At 48.3% G+C, this 17,595-nt stretch overlaps 2 protein-coding genes across 6 annotated transcripts in view; both read right to left on the bottom strand.

Moving 5' to 3' along the window:
- The window catches only part of LOC102568858 (vitamin D3 hydroxylase-associated protein), a 25,377-nt gene extending 17,893 nt beyond the window's left edge, over positions 1-7,484 (bottom strand). The window contains exons 1-6 of one of the 2 annotated variants that reach the window (XM_059727789.1): positions 7,374-7,484; positions 6,128-6,385; positions 4,311-4,424; positions 3,001-3,144; positions 600-733; positions 25-231 (exon numbers count right to left, since the gene is read on the bottom strand). In XM_059727789.1, the coding sequence (XP_059583772.1) occupies positions 25-231; positions 600-733; positions 3,001-3,144; positions 4,311-4,424; positions 6,128-6,337 (809 nt within the window). In that variant the 5' untranslated portion in view covers positions 6,338-6,385; positions 7,374-7,484. Of the gene's footprint in view, positions 1-24; positions 232-599; positions 734-3,000; positions 3,145-4,310; positions 4,425-6,127; positions 6,457-7,373 lie in introns of both variants that reach the window. The other variant, XM_006267350.4, reaches the window with a different exon arrangement.
- Positions 7,485-14,692: 7,208 nt separating this feature from the next.
- The window catches only part of LOC106739540 (fatty-acid amide hydrolase 1-like), a 28,380-nt gene continuing 25,477 nt past the window's right edge, over positions 14,693-17,595 (bottom strand). For 3 of the 4 annotated variants that reach the window (XM_059727798.1, XM_059727797.1, XM_059727799.1), the window contains exons 13-15: positions 16,497-16,605; positions 15,127-15,272; positions 14,693-15,029 (exon numbers count right to left, since the gene is read on the bottom strand). In XM_059727798.1, coding sequence (XP_059583781.1) covers positions 14,901-15,029; positions 15,127-15,272; positions 16,497-16,605 — 384 coding nt within the window. In that variant the 3' untranslated portion in view covers positions 14,693-14,900. Of the gene's footprint in view, positions 15,030-15,126; positions 15,273-16,496; positions 16,606-17,595 lie in introns of those variants that run through there. The other variant, XM_059727800.1, reaches the window with a different exon arrangement.

Consider the following 17,595-nt stretch of genomic DNA (forward strand, 5'->3'; position numbering starts at 1 on the left):
TCCTTTGCAACTAAAACAGCTTACCTCAGCCTGTTGCCTGTTGGCTTGAGCCCGCAAAGCCCGCAGAAGCTGGAGGGCAGGCGGATGCTCCCGGCAACATCTGTGCCAAAGCCCAGGAGGGACCCTCCTCCCGCGATCAGTGCCCCCTCCCCTCCAGAGGAGCCACCGGGGCTTTTCTTATGGTTCAGAGGATTCACTGTCTGGCCGAAGATCACATTGCTGCAGTCGTAGCTGGGAGAGGTCCAAAGCAGGTTTTAAGGCTGTTTGCATTTAAAGGTGCACAAATATAAGACTCAGAGCAGGGGCTCAAGATTCAAGAGAGTGGGCAACAGTGGTGAGGCAAATCAGCCTGTGAAAGATTTGGTGATGAAGCTAGATTAAAGGATGGGAGTGAAAGTGGTTGGGGTTAAGAATCAAGGCAAGTTGTATCTCCCTTTCCTGTACTATATGCACAGGCCAGGTAGGCTAAGCCAGCTCTGGAAATCGTATCAAGAGGGAAAAGGAGGTAGAGCCAATGTCTGATCTGCACAATGAGTTGAGACAAGGAGGTGGTTGTCATTGAGAAAGAGGAGTGGTACATGGTAAGAGCCAGCGCTTACTTTATCATGGACTGTGGGACGTTGGTTTTCACAAACGGGATTGCCCCCTGCCTCTTCAACACCTTGACGATCATGCTGTCCTCTTCCTCCACTTTGCTGAGAAATTGCACCAAGCCGCCAGTAGAGATGTGTCCCTTTGGGGAATGGGAAAGAAAGCTCATGAGACACATCATGGCAATGGGCTTGGAACTCTTTGATTCTTTTTTCCTGCCAGGATATGATTTTTCAGCCATGTCAGTAGAAAGGAAATAGGCCAACACTCCCCCTCCCTAAAGTCTGAGGCTCTGCGTCATGCAGCTAACCCTGATGAAGGGCAAATGCAGGAAAGCGGCCTTGCCACATGACCAGCAAGCAACAAAACAGCCATGCAAAGTAACTGGTGGATATTGCCACCTTCTTTGCTGGTCGTGTCTGCTATCACGTGCCCAGCCTTCTTCTACAGGAGCAATTTGGGATTGACTTTGAGGGTTGCCCCCCAAAAGCCTGGCCTCTCTGAGCTGGTCCCTCATCTGTACAGTCTTGTAGTATCTGAGCATGAAACACAGAAGGAGAGATGAGCAGTGGACAGACTGCTTCCTAGTAGATTCATAGATTCATAGATGTTAGGGTCGGAAGGGGCCTCAATAGATCATCGAGTCCGACCCCCTGCATAAGCAGGAAAGAGTGCTGGGTCTAGATGACCCCAGCTAGATACTCATCTAACCTCCTCTTGAAGACCCCCAGGGTAGGGGAGAGCACCACCTCCCTTGGGAGCCCGTTCCAGACCTTGGCCACTCGAACTGTGAAGAAGTTCTTCCTAATGTCCAGTCTAAGGACTCTACTTGAAGAAACTTCCTGCTTCCTGAGCAGGAATCAGCCCTCCCACTACTTGTCTCTCCTCCAGGCAGGAAAGGCAGGAAGTGGGGTGCACAAGGACTGGAAGTCAGGCACAGGGACTTGTGGGATTGCTGCAGGCTAATTTCCTGTCCTTGCAGCCCCTGAATGGGCTGGAAGTAGAAAACCTCAGGTCCTGATGCTCAGTAGAGCAGCCAGGATTGGATTGGGCTGAAGGTGTGTCAGCACATGTGCAGCAACACGTTAATGTGGCGCCGTGACTCCCTGTTTGGGAGGTAGTGTTCACGGAGTGGGCACGCTGTATCTCAGCCTGGAGTTGTAACTGTACAACGTTGTCTCCCTCAATTTTGGTAGCTTCACCTTTTGGCTGGTTGGTATAGAGCCTCTTTAGCCTTATGGACTCCCAGGTGACTTTCAAGAGATATCAAGCATCATATACATTTTGCTTCCTTTGCTTACAGCTTAGTCTCCGCACCCTCATCTTGGAACCAGTCAATATTTCCATCTTCATATGCCTCTGCGCACACAGCAAAGCCCCTTGCTTCAGTTTGGTGAAATCCAGTTCATGATACTACCCATCCCAAGAGGTCTCTTGCTCATGTGAGTCTCATTTCCGTGGCTTCTTGTATTCACAAGTTTCCATTTCTTGCTGAAGTTCTTTTTTTCCATGTGAACTAGGCTGTAATCCCACCATGGCTTCTGCTCTACTGGCTGGAGGATGGGGTCTCCATAACCATCCGTTAAAAGCAGCTGATTCAATCCCCACCTCCCCTGTCTAATGCAGACACAACATACAGCTAATCTGGCTCTTGCAGGGAATTGGACTATACAGCACTAGGATTAATAAACCATAGGTGCGTCCACATTGTGCGTTCATTAATGCACAATGATGGTGTAATTATGGTGCATTAAGTTAGTACCTGTTATTACTTAATAACAAGTATTAATAATACTTATTAATACTTAATACTTAATATCAATAATATTAATACTTAATAAGTATTAATAATAATTAATGACAATAGCACCACAATCACATTAGCAGAGATGAACACTTCTTAGGTGATGCCTAATGCCCATTGGACTAATTCACTGTGCATTAGGGCATTAGCACGGTTTTTACATGACACACTAATGCGCAGTAGAATTAGTCCAACGGGCATTAAGTGTCTCCTGTAGACGCACCCTATTAAAGCAAACTTTTCTGTGTTAGAGAAGGGGCCAAACACAGAGCTGATGTAAATCAGTAAAGCTCTGCTAGCTTATTAATACTAGCTAAGTATTTGGCCCAGAAGATCTGTCCTTTCCACAGAGGTAAGAGGTAAAGGTCTACTAATCAATGATTAAAAATTCTCAGTGAAAGCTGCCCAAAGGTCGGCTTTAACGATTATTAGTTTCTTGAGTGCGAAAGTTTAACCATTATTCATTGGGGCACAAAATTCTCCTTTTAAAAGCCTTCAAACTCCAGGTTGTAATGGGCACCACAGCGGCTTTGCTCATGACAGAGTATTCGACAGTCTATAGGAAGGAGAGACAGAGAAACAGTCTATACGAAGGGGAGACCTACTTTGCAGCCGATGTGGTCCTTGATGCTGATGGGCACACCGTACAGCAAACCCTTCTCCTTCTGCTTTGTGAGTTCTTGCAGCTGCTCCTCACAACCCTGGATGAAATCCGTCACACAGTTCACCTCCTGGGTCACTGCCAAGGCCTGTGGGTGGACACACGGAGAACAGGAGCAGGGCATAAAGATAGATTTCAGCTTGAAACATTTGCAAATTTCTGGGCTTCCCTCCTGCCAGACCTTATAGTCAGTCTTATAGTCCTTCCGGAGAGACCATGAAGAAAGATACTCACTGGGGTCTCTTATGAGGGCAGGTTTGTGCTCCAGGCCAACTCTATTCCTTTTCCATAGGCCATTATGAGGGTGAAGACTTGGGGCTGATAGAGTCCCTCAATATATTCATTTCTTTCAAAGGCCGAGTCCTGGAGTCATGTGCAGAGGCAAAACTAGGAGTTTTGGTGCCCTGGGCAGAGATGCCCTGGGGTGGGGTGGGGAAAGCATAAGGAGATTAACGGTACATGGGCTGGTACCCCACCATTCTGGATCCCCTCTAAAATCGGTGCACAGGGCTGGTGCCTCGTTTGCCACCCCCTGCCCAGTTACACTCCTGGTCTCATGGGCATAAGACTTCCAGCTTTCATTTCTAAACAAACAATGCATTTATAGCCACTCGTAGGCCAAGAAAAATGTGGAAATAAGGCATTAGAAGGCACTAAAACGAACCTGTTTTTTTTTCAAAAACTTTTAGAGTCTTGCTTCCAATTTCTGATGGTCAAGGATTGGCAAGACTGGGTTTTGGTTGCTCCAGGCTGAAGTCGCCTTGGTGAGGTAGAGGTCACAGGCTGTATCTCCTTACCAACCCCCACATAACGCAGCACTCCCCAGCACGTAGCTGGATGGTGTAAGTGGTACTTCTTTGTGGGACCCGCTATCTTCCTTTTCTGGCTGAACCACATACAAAGGTTGGTAACCTTGCTTCGGGTTTGGTAAGTGAGCTGGGTCTTTTTATCTCAAGCACATGCTATTAGATCTAGAGGCCTTGGGATAGGTCCCTGTTGCCCCACCAGCCATCCGTGGGTGTAGCCTTATGCCTGCTCACTTTCCTATCTGTGCCTCCTCCACGCACACCTCCACCTGGGCAAACACGTGCAGGATCCATTTTCCACTGCTGCCAATTCTAGACCTCGACATGAATTATCTTGGGGTTTCATGCCCATCACTGAGGAAATCCCATTGCTCCCCACCCAAGTCTACTAGGCCCCCCAGAAACCAGGGGGCTTTTCCTTCCTGCCTGAACATGGGGTTGAACTCACCTTATCTATGTATGTGTAGAGGACAATTTCTGGAGACAAGGAACCTTCCTTTAGCTTCTCAGCCAGCTCCACAAGCGGCAGGGAGAGGATGAAACTGGTCTGAACTCCTGGGTTCTGCAAGGTGTAGAAACATCACTTCATGGGGAAGGATTCGAGTCAAGGGCTGTGTTCATATTGCACCCACATGACTCTGGTGTAAGTGAGGAAACGTGGAGTTTCATCATGGATGAGTTTGGCTCCTTGGATAAGCTTCCAATCAACACCCAGGAGTATTCAGAAACCCTTACCAATGATTTATTCATGCACTTTTCCTCCTAAATAGCTTTGTGTGTTCCTACAGTGACATGGAAGATTCCTTCTCTTGGATCCCATATAGGTTCACCCCCAGGAAGGCATTTTAGTCTGGGATAGGGAAGGAAGGCATCGGGAAAACAACACCATGGTTGTACATCAGTAAGCAAGAGCCCTCAGTGGGATGACCATCCACCCAGCTGATTAGAAATAATGCCCTTTCTTGGACAAAGTACATCCTTGATATAAGCCTCAATCTGTTTTAAAAAAAGGTGGTCGGTATCATTGCTCCCACTTTACAGATAGGGAAACTGCTAGTACAGCATAGGGACTCCTCACGACATGAAGTAGCTGTATTAGTATCATAGAATCACAGGGCTGGGAGGAACCTGAAGGACCACCTAGTCTAACCATGCGCGTGCATATGTGTGTGTGTGTGTGTACACTTTGCAAAATATATATATTTTGCAATATTTTTTAGGTATTATTTTACATCAAAACCATTGCTGACTTTTTATTTCTTTCCCAAAACATAAGCGTTCAATACAAGAAGTCTGTGGTAGAAAAAACAAAGAAACAATAAATGATTTAAAAATATAGTATTCCTAAAAAACCCCCCCAAAACAACAACTACCTGTCAATCAAAAATCTAGCAAGGAACAAAGTCCTAGAAAGAAATGCGAAACGGTACCAAGCTGGGCCCTGGAATAATGGAAATGACTTTAAATTGCCCCGTGAAGCCATCTTCCTGATAGATGATGAGCTCTATGTTAGCAGAATGGGTTTCAACTAGATGCACGATAACTTCAAAAAAGAGTATTAAAACAAAAAGACCATTTAGCAGAACTAAGGAATCTGCCGACACACAAGCTCCTGCTAACAAATACAGAACTATACCACCACAAACACCCAACTAACTCTATGGTGCTCGGCCTCCAGCTTGCAGGCCGAATCCAGCCTTTGGAGCCACGTCATCCAGCCCACAGGGCTTCCCATGGGTACAGAAATTTGGTGGTGAGGGAATGCTGGTAGTGCTAATTGCCACTCCCCTGCTGCCAAGTTTTCAGATCTGTGGGGAGCATGTGGACTTGTTAACATGGCCCTGTGTGCTAGACTGTGCTGGTGTGTGGTCAGGCTGATGCCAGGATTACTCTGCAGCTGGTTTGACATCCTGGATCGAAGGACTTTAGCATCTAAAAGCCAGGTGTGTTCTTAGGTGGGAGGAACCTAGAGCTTTCTACCTGTGTGCAAGTGTTGAGCAGAGACACAGGCTTTGCATCCCATAGTGGGAGGGGAGGCACAGAGCAGAGATGAAGCTGTGTGGGGTGGTGTTGGACTGCTGGGGAATAGGTTGTCACAGATAGAAGGGAACAGTGGTTTGCAACCTTGACATGTCAGGGAGGTTCTGCTGGGAGTGTGGCACTCTGCTCCTTCCCTACGGAGGTTTTTGGGATCAGATCAGGCCAACCTCCCTGCACGTTCTCCAGGTGACAAGAAGCCACTGGCCTGTAAAAGTAAAGAGTTACCTTCTGTTTAAACTTCCAAGCCGCTTGCTCCATTCGTTCCAGGCCCAGATCACGTGTCCTTCTTGCCTCTTCCATCTTTTCCTGGATCCGTCTCCTCCCCACCCATTTCAGCACCAGGATGGCTGTGGCTGAACCACACAGCAAGGCTGAGATGGCACGGGGATCTACCTCAACCTCAGGCAGCAGCTGCCTCAGCTTCTCCTGGATCATGGTGAGACGTTCTCCCTGGAACCCGGCAGTACCCTGAACATCCGCACGCTGGTAGAAAACAGGTGATTAAGGGGTGTGCTATTTAATCATCTCCAGAGGGCAGTCCGAGACGATCCATTCTGAAACAGTGGAGCATAGCAATTCAAGACTGGATTTTTTAAATTTAACCAGACTAGACTAGGTGCTGAACTTTCCCTGGCTGGGCAAGAGGCAAATGACAACCTAATTTTGTCCTCCCTGGGTTCATCTTGTTTGAACTAATTCAATATCAATGGGAACAGTGATAGCATCACAGTGACTGGAGCTGTCCCTAGCCCCTTTCTCTCTGAGCTTCCCTCTTCATGGTGGACTCCTCCAACTTCTTGGTTCTCAGATCAAGACTCAGTCACACAGCCCTAGTACCAACTGCTTGTCTTCTGCAGATCCAATAGGGTTTGGGGTAGGACTAAAAGGGAGACCTTGGGAGATTCAGAGCATAACTAAATACATTGGTAACCCAGTCAAAATGAGAAAGAAGCTGAGGTAGAACTCAGATGAGTCCCCAGCTCTCAACACCCCTGAACTTTGGGGCTGGGAAGTTGAAAACTGAAATCCCTTCTTTCTCCCCATAATCTTTGCATTGGCTTCCTCTCCACTCCAGTTCTTCCCATGCATTTGTTCCCATGTAACAGTCCCACTCCAGGGTGGCTATGATGCCCCTGGAGACTCCACAGCCCTTGCCAACCTGGCTCTCTCCTCCTCCTCGCCTGCCATGACTTAATGACATGATACTTTTAGAAAAAGGGAGGCTGCTCAGGTTTTCCCAAGTCAGATTTTTCTTGTGAGTGCTGACGTCGCTGCTCATTACCTTAAGGCCCAATTACATGGGCTCCATCCTCCCCAGTACCCATGCTCATGCTGCACAGATGTCACACGTCCTGATCCAATTATAATTGCCCTTATGGGCTACAAGGTTCTGGCTCATCTTTACACCAGCCCCTCTCTGGGCTATGAGCCCTCTGGCCCTTCCCTCCCTGGCCAGCTGTGACTGCCTTACCTCCTCTTAGTCCCTTCACCAAAATACCAATATTTCTTCTCCGAACTCAGATGTTACCCAGGAGCTCCTCTCCCCATGGCTCTCAGGGCTAAATTTCCTGCCCAGCTTCAGCTCTAGGCTTATATCCTGATACCCCAGCCCTTGTAGGTCATATGACTCCTAATTGCCCACTGGCACACATGCAGGCTGTGGGCAGCCTGCCTCCTCTTAAAGTAGCAGGAGCAGCATCCTGCTACACACAACCCCCCTGCAAAGCAGGGAAGTGCTGTTCCCCTTATGGTACCAATGGAAATAAGGAGATTTCTCCAAGTTTATGCTGGGAGGCTGTAGCAGAGCTGGTAACTGAACCCACAGCTTGCAAGTGCTTGGCTAGTGCCCTCACATGAACCATCCTTTCCCTCTATATAAATCAAGAGGTGCCCTGAACAACTCTAAGCTTGCCATGTTCAAACTCCAGATTCTTGAAGTCAAATCTCCACAGCTCTCACAATAATTAATAGGCTACCTAAAACCATTAACTAGCGGTTACAGTAGGAGTAGACGCTCTGTCTTACCCAGACTCCAGTGCAAACATGTTTAACCCCTTGGTATCTGCAAGTTTGTTAATTTTTGCCTCCAGATTTTTGTCAACAACAGCTGTCTGGCTCCAAAGGTTATGGACATAGAAATGGAGGGTGGGAAGGGAGCTCAGGAGGTCACATCTAGTCCAGCCCTTTACTCAAAGCAGGACCATCCCCAACTATATCATCCCAGACAAGGCTTTGTCTACCCAGGTCTTCAAAACATCCAAGGATGGTTGATCTCCTGGCTGGGTATATAGAATAAAATCAGAGAATCATAGAAAATGGGGGTGGGAAGGGACCTCAGGAGGTCACATCCAGTTCAACCCTGTGCTCCAAGCAGGACCAGCCCCAACTGCGTCATCCCAGACATAGTACTAGGTCTCTTCTACAGACCAATGCCTGTCTTTTAATCTATTCTGTACTTCAGTTCCCCAAGAAGCTGAGGTAGGAATCGAAGTCAGGTATCCCATATCCCAAGGTACAGACAAATAACATATTTATATGAGTGTCATTTACACCGGTTTGTGTGAACATGAAGCAGACAGATGACTATTTACAGAGTGTGCTGCCTGCAGTAGCTGCTGTTACAGTGCTTGGCTATTATTTGATGGAAGAAAATGATAAGCACTTATTTCAGTTGAGCAAAGAGTTACCCTGGGAAAAAAGCAACTAGAGCCGTGGGCCTATGCCTTATATGCTTGTGTAACTTGATTCTCAAAGGGTTAACTTTACCACAGAGGGTCATGGGTACAACCTGGGCATGGGGAGTCAGGGTTCAGGAACTGACAGTATGCAATACCAGAGGTGCAGGCCCTGAAGCTGAGGTTCAGAGTACCAGGTGTGGATCGGGTCTTAGTTATTGTGGCAAACATGGGAGGTCCCCAACCAGACACAGTGCTGGTCTCCCACTGCCTCTGGGCACACTGCCTGCCTCTCTCACCTGCCACGCCTTGTTGTTAAGTAATTATGGTCTTAATGAGGCGGGAGGCCGCCCTTCGAGGCCCCTGATGTTTAAGAGCTGTAAGTACATGCTCCTATCACTCCTTAACATGTCCCATACTTCATAGATGTTTCCAACAGCTGTGCTCTGATCTGGCCTGAGGCCGCGCCCAACTCAGCACAGTGTTAAGTCTCTCGTATTCTGCCTTATTATGGCCACACTTGTACCACTTCCCTCTCACTGAGGCCTCTCACTCCACTGACTCTCGCCAGGTCTGTTTCAAACTGCTCATCCTGGGCCTCGCTCGTACTGCCCGTCCTTTCCCTGGGGCCACACTCACCCTGCCTTATCCCGGGGGGGGGTCCTCAGTCTTGAATCCCATAACTCCCTGGCCAGCAGGCATGCAGCCTTTTGGGTATCTCCCACTATCCTCATCTGAGCGAGCACTGGGCAGTTCGCAGAACACTGGTCTGATAGCCTCTGATCTCGCATTGGGTCACTCACCCAGATGCTCTCAATCAAGGGGCTCTTGACTTACCCTGTTGTTTCCCTGCTGCTCCTTCCCTGCCGCTGCTCCCCCACCTCCACCCCCATCAGCCTCAGGCCCACCTGCAGTCTCAGGCACTCGAAGGCTTACCTGGACCTAAGTCACTATTTTGATAGTGGGGTGACTCTCATGTATTTTTCAGGCAACATGCCAGGAAGGAAGTGAAATCAAGCAGTCTAGTGTAACCCCAGGTCTGTTTCAGGCTTGAGCAGTTAACTCTGGTCTTGGTCAAATTTGAACACGGCAAACACACATGCATTGTCCTATGCCAAGTTTTTGGATGAGTTCCTTCCAAGTTTGGTTTGACCTCTGGCCTCCTGGGGTGAGTGAACCCCAAAAAGCTATTAGACATATTCTGTTTTCAAGGGAGGAGCATATCCAGTAGAGCTTACTCCTCTGCTATTTCAGGATATGGTACTAATTATTTTACAGTGCCCAGTATAGTCCTGGGTCTTTTCCAATAGGACAACTTGGCTCTACCTCAAAAGGGTTTACTATCTAATTGGTTAATGTGCATGGCAGTCAGTCCACAGGTTCTCCCAAATTAGCCCATCCTGCTCTAGCTATCCTGGTAAGGACAGTCTGACTGGTCAGACACTAGTCCAGGGGAGCAGACACTGGTATGATGTGTGACAAAGTGTGAATTGGACATGCAATGAAGTGCAGCCCTACACTGGCATCAGCAGGGATCCTGGCTTTCTCCGATAAAAAAAAATCCCCAATTTTCAGTTAAAAAGTAACCCCAAATTCACATATTTCCATAATTTAAATGAAACACCACTCATATAGAGATATACATATAGTGGTGTTTCATTTTAATCATGGAAAATGTGGATTTGGGGTTACTTTTTTAACTGAAAATTGGGGAGTTTTTTAAATTAGAGAAAACCAGGATCCCTGGACATCAGTCACTTCACTGTGTCAGACTCCCTAGGAATTGAACCCAGGTCTTCTGGGATCATAGGTAGAGACCTGGGCTGTGGCACCACCAGACAGCAGTCTGGATGTTGGGATCAGTTCAACACAGGCCCTCCTATGAGGTTCCCCATGAAGAACCATGTGTGTGACTCAAGGGAACCAATGGGAAGCATGAACCCTTGATAGGAAGGTTATAAAAACACACCCACTTGCCTTGGGGCCTTTTTTGTCAACAGTGGTGGTAGCTTGGTGACAGCCTATGCCTGCTGCCATCCTGGCTGGAGAGAAAGATGGAGTGCAAAGCAGACAGAGGGATGCAGAGATCTCAAGAGGGTCCAGAGGAGGCCACTTGTATGGTCAGGGGTCTGCAGGCAAGGCCCTACAAGGAGAGCCTGAGGGACCTGGATCTCTTCAGCCTTTGCAAGAGAAGGCTGGGAGGTGATCTTGTGGCTGCCTATAAATTCATCAGGGGAGGGCAGCAGGGAATAGGAGATGCTGTATTTACTAGGGCACTGCCTGGAGTAACTAGGAACAATGACCACAAATTGATGGAGAGCAGATTTAGGTTGGACATCAGAAGTAACTTCACAGTGAGGGTTGCCAGGATCTGGAATGGGCTTCCAAGGGAGGTGGTGCTCGCCCCTACCCTGGGGGTCTTCAAGAGGAGACTGGACAAGCACCTACCTGGGGGGTGCCTGACCCCAGTGCTCTTTCCTGCCTATGCAGGGGGTCGGACTCGATGATCTATTGAGGTCTCTTCCGACCCAAACATCTATGAATCTATGAGTTAAAAAGTTTCCTGAGCAGTCACACAGCAATGCTTCCTACAATTGAAATACAACCCATCCTAAGCAGCAGAGCCATTGAAGGCTGGAGGGCTTTAGTGTGCTGCGGGGGCTGGGATTGACAAAGAGTTGACACACAATCCTCTCACCACCCCGGGCTCTTGAGCTGACTGTGTTTCAGGAGGGATCAGGGAGCAAAGAAGAACGGATTGTCAGTCCTAGCCTCAGCAATGCATGAGTCTCCTAATAGTGTTGCCTCCCTAGAGCAGCCTGATGTTAATTCAACAGGTGTTAGGTAGTATGATCTGGAGATAGTCCTCACAGGAAAAGGCTTAATTTAGCGACACAAAAGCACTTTGCATGTTTCTTTATTGTATGGAAGTTCGGATTCTAGTGCTTTAAGTGCAGTTAGCACACGCCAAGGATGCCGTGCGATCAGGCCCTGACTTGGCTAGTGCCCTCGCTGTAGAGCATTGCTTCTCAACCATTTTAGACTCCAGACACCCCTTGTTATTCTCAAGGTCCCCCTCAGAAAATGCCAGTTCTTCGCTTTCCCTCACTTTTTGACAGTGGGAAAGTAATAGAGCAATCCCTCTGTTGCACAGAACTCAGAAGGACCCCAGCAGGGAGAATGGCTTGGACACGGTGGGTTCCTATTTGTAATCTCTGGGTTTCTCTTGTGAATTGTGTGCAAGTGTTTGCACACCTAATAGTGCTAAGCCTGTGCGGCAGCCCTTATCACCCTTAAAAAGATCTCATGGCATCCCAGACTGAGAATTGCTGCTGTAGAGGAAATGAGTGAAAGCAGCACGTAGGATTTTCACTTCCAACCGTGGAAGAAGCCAACTGGCTCAAGGTGAAAGCACCACTGAATCTGGGGGAGAGAGTTGTGCATGCACAGGAGAGGGATGTGGTGTAGACAAAACACCTGCGTAAGCAACAGAGGTATTCTGCAGCGGCTCACAGAGCGACCGAGACTCTCCCGAGTTTCCCTGGTGCATGCATGAGAACTGGCAGAGACGTGCGCCATTACTTCTAGCAGCCGGCTGTAGCAGGGAAATGCCAAGACAGAGAGCCCTGCCCCTGCTTAACTTAGCTCGGTGCCTCCCTTTCAAGGAATAGCAAGCAAGCCAGTGAAAGGGCAACTTCTATTCTTTAAAGGAAGGCATATCAAGGCATCGCCAGGGTCTGAGCACCATCTTCGTTGCAGCCTGCTCAGAGCCCAGGCCCCCCAACCCTTTCTCCACGTTCATGCTGAGTAAAATAGAGGATGTCTCCACCTCTCCACCACCAGTATCTCATTGCTCCTTTGCTTTGCTGAACCATCCTGCGTCTCTTATCAAATGCCACCTAGGTTGTTCCAGTGGGTGGGTGCCAGAGCACCAAGATACAGCCGAGGTCAGGCCTGAAGGATGAAGGTTGAGGAGATGATGTTTGGGTGGCAGACAACAGAGTGGCTGTCAACATGGTGACCTTCTGGACCCTGGAAAGGGGACACACTCACGTGGGAAGAAAGCTGCCGAGTTGCTCCTTTCAGCACTGGAGAAGCTGATGCCTCTCAGAGATACTCGTCTCTTCCAGACCCATTCCCTGTGGTGCAGGCCTGAAAGCCACCGTAGCAAAATGCTTAGCATAAGCCACTTCATTTTGTGCCTTGACATAACTAACACCACTAACTAAAAGCAAAGCAAGTGGGTCATGGTCCACATCCGAAAGGAAAGTTGAATGAGGACGTGGCTTAGCAGTAGCAGAATGGAGATAGCAGCCTGATAGAAAAACAGCCACGGTGAAAAATGACTGGTGGATATTTATGACATGGGACATACAGAAGAAATCTGTAAAAAAGTGTATGAAAACCTAGGAAAAAAACTTAGAAGCTGGGGGAGAGTGATACACAGGGAAGAAACGAAACAATAGATACTCAAATCCCGGCGCGGTGATGGATGCCTGGCCAGGTGCACTCCTTGTATTCATCCGAAGGCTTGCAGAAGAATATCCATGTTGACTGTTACTGCTTAGAAGCTGAGTGTTGTATTTAAAGCCTTGCTTAAATACTGGCATTGCTGAGATATTTAATAAATTAGGATTAAGAATGGAATAGTCTCACTGGCCCATTCTATTTCCATTCACCCCACCCCTGAACTAAGTTTAGTACAACTGTGGGCGGTCTGTGTGCTGGACATAGTATCTTCTCTAAAACTGCCTCTGCTACCTGCTTTCCCATCACCCCACCCTGTGACCTAGGGACCATTGTTGCAGCCAGCCTGTGATCAACACATTTTTTTCTTCCTCCAAAATATTTTGTTGCCCATTCAGCCCCTATTTATTTTCCCCTTCCCCAGGCCAAGTAACTCACGTGTGCCTGCATCAGGTCCCCCATTCCATGAGTTTCCCACGCTAGCTTTGTCCTCCCCTGCTCTGCCCATTGCTTTGGCTACATCACCCATCTTCAATCCCTTCGCTGGCTCCCTGTGCATGGTTTATCAAACTGAATCTTGCCTTTGCCTTCAAGGCTGCGTACCATGTAGTCTCACCTCCCCCCCAGACCTTGCTTTGGATAAATGGGATGGATATATAGCTAGGGTGGCGGTGTGCCCTTTGCACACCCATCACTTTAGTATCAGAGTTTCTCCTCCTTACTCTCCTAGAATAACTTTACCTGGTACTGTTACCTCCCCAAGTGACAGCATCCAACACCAGCTGGGGACGATAGCTTGGACATTTCAAGGACCTGCATGCAATGCATTGGGTCAACTTCACTTCCTTTACTTCAGGTTTGTAGCGGCAGCAAGCTGGCTTTGCCCAAGAGACCTGCTCCCTACGTAGAGTAGATATGGGAACAGGTTGGCCTGGATATGCCCCTATTAAAAATGCTTTTATTGACTGGTCTCTGTGGCTTCCCAGCTGGACTTGCAGTGACCAACCTCACCTGAAGATGGAGTACCGTATTCTCTGGCATACAACTTGCACCCTTCCCCCCCCCAAACCACCTGGTGAAACTTGGGGTGTGCATTATTTGTGAGAAAACTGGATCCCAACGTGTCCAGAAATTTGGCAGTGCGGGGGCAGTAGCAGTGTTAATTGCCCTGATTTTAGGAGCTACGGGAAAACTGCCACTGCCCCCGTGCTGCCAAATGTCTAGGCCCTCAGCCAGATGACATGGTCCGGCATGCCAGATTAGGTACACAGCCCTGGACACAGCACATGGCTCTGGACCCTCCATGCCCCTCCAATGCACAGAGCTGGCAGTCGGTGTGGGGGCAGACTCAGCTCCTTGTCTGCTGCTGCTCACTTTCTACAGGGAATATCTGTTTTTCTTCATCCTGCCTGTCAAAAACAAGGTGCATCCTCTATACCCCTGTAGGAAAATACACTAGTGGTATTTAGAGGAGTTATGAGAGAAAGCATAAAGCGAGTTGGAATTGGAGTCTCTGGTCTGCCACACGTTGGTCATATCCAGTTAGCTGGGCATAGACCCCATTCCCCACCTCACAAGGGGTTGTTCTTAGGTGTAGTTAGTTGACGTGTCTAATTGCTATGGAGAACCTCAAATGAGAGACGTTAGCCAAGTGTGTATTAGTATATTAGCAGAGCGCGTGTCCCTGGAGAGCACCCAGGGAACAGAGCAGATAGACAAACGCTACCTCACCAACCAAAAGCAATCCTTGAGTTATTTAACCAGACAGACATTGTGCCCCTACGGGTTGAAACAGATGGATGCACTGAGGAGGAGGGTGGCCTTCTTCATCCTGTGCGCTGCGGTGTGCACGTTGTTCACAGATGCTTTTGCTTTCGTTGGGTCAGTCTCTCCACCTCCTTCATGAACCGAAGGCAGAGCTCCTCTTCCCATGGCAAAGCCACACACTGAACTGCCAAGGGCAGCCCCACAGCTCCACAAGTAGCCTGTCCATGGAAACACAAAGAAGGAAACAGCTTGACATCCGAAGTCAAGGCAAGGCGGAAGGCAACACAAGCATCCTAAGGCCAGGCAGCTACAAACCTTCACAAGCAGCTTGTCATACCAGTCGTGATGGTATCCCTTGTAGCTCTTCAGTGCTTCCTCATCCTCTTCAGTCACTGTAGTGACGGGCACGACCCCGGCAGGGAAGTCCAAGAAGTTATGCAGAATAGTATAGCTCACAAGCACTGTAAAACAGAACGTGTTCAGGTCCTGATCATTACCTCTGCCGGAGAAATGACGCATTCCCCACTGGAAAATCATTCCTTTGGGGGAGGGAGCAATGACGGAGATATTGTAGGAGCACAACTGGAGCATGGCAGGAGCTCTAGATGGTAAAGGGTCCCTCGACCTCCATCTTCTCTTGTGGAATTCGCTACCTCCAAGGATAACACCTTCCCAGGACCCAACATGCATCTTCCCTCCCCTCCCAAACCAGCTGCTATAAATTGGAATGCGCATTACATGTGAGAAATGCGGTAAGTGCAGTATCTGCCACTTACAAGGCAAAAGGGAAAGTACAGTTTACAGGGAGAAGAATGATAAGCAGACTCAGTTCATTAGCTGCTATGACTCAGGCTAAAAGCAGAGGTTGGATTTCCCCCAGGCCTTTTATTCCGGGATCCTACAGATGTACAAACTCATTGTCCCACTTTAAGCACCTGGGAAGAAGCACAATAGCCCTTTCCCCCCAGGATAGTCTGTGCTAATCCAAGTCAGTTGCCATTCAAGTTGTGTGTGTAAATCGCCTGGTTTGATGCAGGTCAAAGGCCAGGATGATCAGATCTGGGATAAACCCAAGGTCTGTTTTTAGCTTTATTTATTGGCTACAAGGAAATAGCTTGTCTTTCTTCTTTCATCCTTTCAAAACCGGGGTGTGTATCTTATTCTAAAGGCATGTTGTATGGCAGAAAATACGGTTCTTCTCTCAGCTACACTACTCTGTCCAAGTCCTAGGTTATGAGGATGGGGTATGGTATCTGTCCCCAAACCTATGCCATGCACAGAACATTTTGCCCAGCATCAACAGTATTAAAGTACCACATCAAGCTGGAGAGGGTGAGCTATCACCAAAGCATCATGGGTAAAATTGTCAAAAGTGCCTAAGTGACATAGGAGCCCCCATTCCCATATTGGTTTAAGGACCTAATTTTAGAAGGTATTTTGGTGCCTCCCTGCTGCTAAGTGGGAAACAGTCCTGGATAGATCCCAGCTAAGTGGAGAGATGGGCTTAGGAAGTGTGGGGAGATAGGAGTGGAGATGAAGCTGAAAAGTGCTCTTCTATTATCTCCAGTGAACTGAAAGGCCATCCATCCACAGGAAGCCTTAGAGCTCCTTGATCCACCCAAAGAGTCAGGACTGGACATGAGCCTCAAGTGCACCGGCACATTTCCTGCTCCATGAATTTATACCTGAGAGTTTTGAAGGATATCCAGCCTTAAAAGCAGGGCCAAACATGGGACACAGCATCACATCCAGATCCAGCTTCCTCCAGTCAGCCATGAATTCTCTCTTATACTCCTAAGAGCCAAACATACAATCATAGAAACCGAGGGTGGGAAGGGAGCTCAGGAGGTCACATCTAGTCCAACCCCCTGCTCCAAGCAGGACCAGCCCCAGCTTGCTCATACCTGGAGTTGAGCTTCACTAGGATCAGAAAGATTGCTACCCAAAGAGTGCCCTTAAAATAACACCCCTCAGGTCAGATCAAAACCTGACTCAAGAAGATGGCACGGTTCTTCTCAGACATTTCCCTATGAATTCAGATTGGAAGGGAAGGCAATGGCTTTCTTGCCATGCCTAAATGCTTAACACAATGAAGCCCAAAAGTAACCAAGTCCTTTAGGCAAAATTGTAATGCAAGAAAAAAAGTGTGATCCATCAATTTTGTTCTTCACCTGTTTGTGAAGAATCCCTCTTCCATTTAAAGGGCCCTTAGGGAACCTCACCCACCCAATTCAGTTTCCAGAAAGTAGTTTCAGCCCTACCAAAACCTATTAGCTAAACCAATATGCTGCACTCTTATAGATTCATAGATGTTAGGGTCGGAAGGGACCTCAATAGATCATCAAGTCCGACCCCCTGCATAGGCAGGAAAGAGTGCTGGGTCTAGATAACCCCAGCTAGATACTCATCTAACCTCCTCTTGAAGACCCCCAGGGTAGGGGAGAGCACCACCTCCCTTGGGAGCCCGTTCCAGACCTTGGCCACTCGAACTGTGAAGAAGTTCTTCCTAATGTCCAATCTAAATCTGCTCTCTGCTAGCTTGTGGCCATTATTTCTTGTAACCCCCGGGGGCGCCTTGGTGAATAAATACTCACCAATTCCCTTCTGTGCCCCCGTGATGAACTTATAAGCGGCCACAAGGTTGCCTCTCAACCTTCTCTTGAGGAGGCTGAAAAGGTCCAGTTTCTCTAGTCTCTCCTCGTAGGGCTTGGTCTGCAGGCCCTTGACCATACGAGTGGCCCTTCTCTGGACCCTCTCCAGGTTATCCGCATCCTTCTTGAAGTG

The sequence above is a fragment of the Alligator mississippiensis genome, chromosome 5 (genome assembly GCF_030867095.1).
Source record: "Alligator mississippiensis isolate rAllMis1 chromosome 5, rAllMis1, whole genome shotgun sequence".
NCBI lineage: Eukaryota > Metazoa > Chordata > Crocodylia > Alligatoridae > Alligator > Alligator mississippiensis.